This window comes from Lithobates pipiens, unplaced genomic scaffold, assembly GCF_037356315.1.
Source record: "Lithobates pipiens isolate NorthernLeopardFrog02 unplaced genomic scaffold, aLitPip1_a1.2 Scaffold_3, whole genome shotgun sequence".
NCBI classification, from domain to species: domain Eukaryota; kingdom Metazoa; phylum Chordata; class Amphibia; order Anura; family Ranidae; genus Lithobates; species Lithobates pipiens.
Genome location: NW_027507790.1, coordinates 22,556,059 through 22,562,058, shown reverse-complemented (window position 1 = coordinate 22,562,058; position 6,000 = coordinate 22,556,059). Strand labels below are relative to the sequence as shown.

At 39.9% G+C, this 6,000-nt stretch overlaps 1 protein-coding gene across 7 annotated transcripts in view; it reads right to left on the bottom strand.

The window, feature by feature from the left end:
* Window positions 1-858: 858 nt before the first annotated feature.
* Window positions 859-6,000, bottom strand: part of ASPHD2 (aspartate beta-hydroxylase domain containing 2) — a 164,152-nt gene continuing 159,010 nt past the window's right edge. For 6 of the 7 annotated variants that reach the window (XM_077461372.1, XM_077461368.1, XM_077461367.1 and 3 more), the window contains exons 3-4: window positions 3,880-3,993; window positions 859-2,227 (exon numbers count right to left, since the gene is read on the bottom strand). In XM_077461372.1, coding sequence (XP_077317498.1) covers window positions 2,118-2,227; window positions 3,880-3,993 — 224 coding nt within the window. In that variant the 3' untranslated portion in view covers window positions 859-2,117. The remainder of the gene's footprint in view (window positions 2,228-3,879; window positions 3,994-6,000) is intronic. The other variant, XM_077461373.1, reaches the window with a different exon arrangement.

The window sequence follows — 6,000 nt, the reverse complement described above, 5'->3', positions numbered from 1 at the left end:
ACTCTAGATGTGGAAAGCTGGTAGAGACATCCCCAAAAAGACTTACAGCTGTAATTGCAGAGAAAGGTGGTTCTACAAAGTATTGACTCAGGGGGCTGAATACAAATACACGCCACACTTTTCACATATTTATTTGTAAAAAAAATGTTGAAAACCACTTATCATTTTCCTTCCACTTCACAATTATGTGCCACTTTGTGTTGGTCTATCACATAAAATTCCAATAAAATACATATATATTTTTGGCTGTAACATGACAAAATGTGGAAAATTTCAAGCGGTATGAATACTTTTTCAAGGTACTGTATAAAACCATAGACTAATGCCCCATACACACGATCATAAATTCCGTCAGAAAAAACTTGGATGGTTTTTCTGACGGAATTCCACTCAAGCCTGGCTGGCATACACACGGTCACATAAAAGTTCTCTGAACTTTCGACCGTCAAGAACGCGGTGATGTACAACACTATGACGAGCCTGGAATATGACGTTCAGTGCTTCCGAGCATGCGTAAGAATGTTGCGTGTCGGAATTTGTACAGACGATCGTAAATTCCGATCTGAACTTTTTCCAACCGAAAAATAGAGAACCTGCTTTCAATCTTTTGCTGACTGGAATTCTGCCAGAAAAAGTCAGATGGAGCATATACACGGTCGGAATTTCTGACCAAAAGCTCACATCCGACTTTTGCTGGCAGAATTTCTGATCGTGTGTATGGGGCATAAGGGATAGGTCTATGTTTCTAGAACTCCAGGGTAATTACAGCTAAAATATTCAATGTAGTAAGAATGCTAGTTGTACTCATGCATTGTCAGGTTGAACACAAAAAAAAATAAAAATAAGTACCACAGAATATTTTTTTATCTTTTAGACACATTTTGTTTTTTATTATGGAACAAAATGAAGTCTGTTGCACTGCGAAGTACAAGACAACAAAAAGTTTTTCGTTTCCACATTAAAGACAATATGGCTGCTTTACAACCACCATAAACAGATCCTCAATTCTGGAGCTGGAACACTAGACAGACGTACTGGAAATGTTCCTTTTTATCAAACTGAAAACAAAAAAACACTTTGGTTGGATAAAGATAGAAGATCTCTGAAATTCCTTAAAAATAACTTTGACCAAGCCCTTCCAATGCCCACAACTACACAAGTGAGCTTGTGTACATTTTAAGAGAAATCTAAAGACAATTTTATAATTATTATTTTTATTATTTCTATATGTCAATTTCAAAAAAAGTCTCTAGAAATTTGGACCAGTGAAGAAAGTCCAGTTTTTATTTAAATTTGATGATTTCAGCATTATAAGCTGCATTCAAAGGATTTGTGTTGTATACAACTATCACAGAATGCAGTATCTTCTTTTAAAAAAGATCTTTTTTTTTGCCTAGCCATGGCTGAGTGGAGGGAGACCTCCCGTACATGATTAATGAGGGTGTAATACCTCGGCATGTCTGAGTGAGCAAGAAGATAATCCTACATGGCTGATCAATTTTGACATGAATCAGACTCCGTGGTCTTGTCCACGTCAACAAATACATTGCTTTAGGTCACTTCCTAAACTTGTATTTCAGAGTTGTATAAATATACAGTAGTAACATGAAACATAATATAGTAGTGCTGCATTCTAGTAGTGAATGGAAAATATGGTGTTAGCTGCAATATGAAATACAATTCTTGCTAAAATCTCATAAGGGGAGAACAAAACTGAGCATTGTGAAGGATTCCCAGCCATTCCCTGAATGCTTTGATATTACTATATGCGCCTAAAAAGGTGTCTCCCAGCTTTTTGCCTCGTTTACAATAAGCCTTGAAGCTAAATGTTGGTTTGTGCTGTTTAGTTAATATGGTGCTAGGAGTCTTAGCCACCATATCAGTGCTCTCCTCTGCTGAGTAGAGTTCAGTGCTCTCTCGTGAAAGAGTTGTACGTTGGTTGATGCAATTACTTCTTTGTCACATTTCTACAATGGAAACCTATAGAGAAGCCAATGGTTAAATAGAGAACATAAGACATAGTTCTTATACACAGAATGGATTTTGTTAGAGACAAGCTTTTCTTTGAGGCAAGATCCCATGAGCATAGATGTTCGGTTGCGAGTGGTGGAACTGAATCAGCGTCCGGGAGCAAATATCGAATCAAGTGCTTGACGTTCAGCTGCTGCCACGTTGGGGTGCCACAAATCGACCATAAAAATCACTCGAGGACCGTCTTCTTCTGAACCTAAAATTAAAGAAACAAAAAGACATAAGAGAATGGAAGGATATAGGTGGTTGCATGCAAGGAAGATTCTTTTGCCATCAAAACAAATGCATTTTAAAGAGACCCTATCTCTACCATTAATTTCAACAAAAATCTTCAGAAGAGATTATATGTGCATTTAATGTATGTTTGTATGTGAAAGCTTCCTTGTGTAGGATTTTCAGAAACTCAAATCGTGACCTTGGATGTGATGCCAGCAGTCATTTGCCAATTCATGTTACCACTGATCTCTGTGTGGTATCAAGTCTACAAAATGATATGGCCAATATTGCAGGAAACATTTTAGAGAATCAAGCCTTGTATACTTGTTGGATCAAGCTACATATACTAGTGTAATATCCTCCCAAGCCTTGGCTTCAAGGAGTTGAGTTTGTTTAAAGCCACACAAGATGTAGTCAAAACAACAAGGATGGAAGGTTTGGACATACATTCTGAGGCTACTCATATATGGCAGGTCCAAAATACAATTCACACCAAGGAAATGCAGACCAAGGGACAGGTAGGGATGAGCTTTGGGTTGATTAAGTACAACTCAAGCCCAGCCAGTTTGCAATTCGGCAAACAACCAAATTGCTATGTTTGATCAGTATTATCACAGAGGATCCCTGACTGGTTTGTTTACGCACACGCACACGCACGCGCACACACACACACGCTGTCCAGGGACCTGTCATTAAAACTGCCTATAGACTATTGGAATCTCAGCCGGTTCAACAGAGACCAGCCGAGATTCGAACAATGTATGAGCAGGCTGACTGTACCAAAGTTGATCGATCATACAACCAGTATGTCCGATTTTTCATGCGATCATTGCCTCTAGCAATCATTACTGTGTGTTCTCCCATTATCACCAGCTAAATTTTTTTTGGTTACATTAATACATGCCCCCCATGGTGGTGCCCTAGCTATCCATGCCCCTTTTAAAGTGAAACCTGCAAATTCCTTTTAGCAGTGCCCCCCCTCCCCCCACAAACTTCCTCCCTGGGTGGTCTATCAATGTCCAGCATATCATCACTAGTCTCTATTACCAGGTATGGCAACTAGCATTTCTTGTAAATAAATAGATTAACATAGATTATTATGTTCATATACATACTCATGCATTCTATATTTTATGATCATAATGTAGGGTCTGTTTTAAGGCAAAATGTGGTCACAGTATTAGCTATTCCTTATATGTACTGGGCTAACCCCAGTTTCAAGGCACCATGTATTGTCTCCCTGTGAGCATGCAAAAAAAAAAAATAAGGTAAGTGGTGACTTTTAAAAAAAGTGGCCAGGTTTTTCTTTGCACACAGAAAATCAGTCCTAATATGTTTCTCTATTGTCACTGTACAATTGCTACCTGTTTGAAGCTCACCCAAACATTTGCAACACTGGCTAAACCCTATTCAGATTGGGGTGACTGGAAGTTAGTGCACATGGAACACAGATACGCAGAAAGTGAAATATAACCGCTATTGTAGGTTCTGATAACACTGCACTAAAATGAATTGGATTAGCGGTTGGCATCTGCTCCTGATAATCAAATGCCAAAAAAAAAAAAAATAGTATATATTTCTTTTTAACCAAACCATTGCTTGCTATGAACCATTTCCAGCAATCCACCATACCTTCATGAAATGCTGTGTGCAGGAAGGAGTCATCAAACAGAAGGCAATGTCCTTCTGCCCAGCACTGTGGCTCTCCTCCAACCACCAGTTCACAGTTAGCTGGGATTCGTAAACCTTGAAATGGAACACAGATTATCACAAGGTGAACAAAAACAAAAAACAAACAAACATAAAAACATACAAAAAAACATTCTATTGTCTGTTATATGATGTATATTTTGCCACAACACCTCATTCTACATCCTTGCACAGTCTGTACTGCAGAGATAAAAAAAAAAAAAAAAATGGCACTACACAGTGCGACATACATTTTTAGAATGTAAATTGTATGTCTAGCATTGTGGTCTCTGAACATTTCCAATAAAAAACGCACACAACTGTCTACAGTTTTTTTTTTTGTTTGGTTTTTTTCTATAGCCGAGTATCCAAAAATCACAAATGTTTTAATCACATCTAAGCATAATACACAAAAAACATTAGCTTTTTACTCCCAGACAGTGAGGCGAGAGCAGCACTGATTAACTGGACAGATGAAATGCAGATGAGGGGGAACAGATAAACTTGTAAATTAAAGTGATACTAAAGTCTTGTTTTTTTTTCTTTTAAAAATAACAAACATGTTATTATTACTTACCTGTTCTGTTCAGTGTTTTTGTACAGAGCAGCCCAGATCCTCCTCTTCTCGGGTCCCTCTTTGGCCCTTCCCCCCCTGCCGAGTGCTCCCACTGCAAGCAGCTGGCAATGGGGGCACCCAAGCCAAGCTGCAGCTCTGTGTGTCCATTCAGACATGGAGCTGCAGGCCAGCCCCCCTTCCTGCTCATTGGCTTTGACTGACAGCAGCAGAAGCCAATGGCGATCTGCTGTTGTGTCAGCCAATCAGGAGGGAGAGTTCCAACCAGCTAAAGTCTCTCATTCAACATCGCTGGATCAAGAGGGAGCGCAGGTAATTATTAGGGGGGCTGCTGCACACAGAAGGTTATCTTCATGCATAGAATACATGAAGATTAAAAAAAAAAAAAAAAAAAAAAAAAAAAAAAGCTTCCGTCTTTAGAAACACTTTAAAGTAGCCTTGTAGCCCCTGTAAGGCTTATTTTTTGCCATCTTTGTCCCATTAGGGAGATTTACTCTCACTTCCTGTCCCAAAGCCAAAAACAGGAAGCGAGAGATAATCCCCACAAATTAAGGGAATTTCCTTGGGGACTCCCAGGTCACCTTAACAAGTAACCCCAATTTCTCCTCCAATGCCTTTCTCGGGACAACCCAAAATTTGGGGCTCTCTTTACTTTCACTTTTGATATATGGTAAACAGGACAAATAGAAAGGGTGATTCTCCCCATCAGGGGGCACAGACAGCAATAAAAACCGAATAGGTTTTCTAATCCATCTCCCCTCTACTCTTTATTCTTCTCTAAAACTACAATGTTTTGCCTTTAGTTATACTTTAAGGTGAAGAGCAGAAGCAAAAATCAACCTCAAGCTTGAGATATGGCAATTTTTAACCCTTTTGCTCTTATTTAGGGAGTGAGAGATCTTAAAGTGATGCCCCAGATGCCAATTTACATTCTACTACATCTTAGGTTTTCCGGGTAGCAGACTACCTTGTTTTATACAGATTTTGGGATTGTTCCTTCAGAGGTCTGACACAAGGTCTGCAAGTCCAAAATGTGTGCAGTTTGTTCTCTTTAGAAAGCAGACCCTATTGTCCGGAAGCTGTAGAGCGGGACCTATGCTCCCTGTGGAGAAGCAGCGATTACCCTGAGAAACCTCCCCTGCCCAGTCAAAGCCACAGCTCTTTAATTAGCAGGGAGCATGAGCTTTACTGACTGCCGAGCCAAGGTCTGACTCAGTAGGGAGCGAAGGACTGACTCCGTCGGGGTGTATTAGACACAAAACAGGATCTTATGCCACGTACACACGACCGGACTTTTTGACAGCAAAGGTCCGACTGAAAGAGTCCGTCGGACAATTCGATCTTGTGTGGGCTCCATCGGACCTTTGCTTGCCAAAAATCCGGTGGACTTTAGAAATAGAACGTTTTAAATTTTTCCACCGGAACTCCGCCGGACCGAGAAATCTGTTTGTGTGTATGCTAGTCCGGACGGACAAAAACCGACCCTAGGG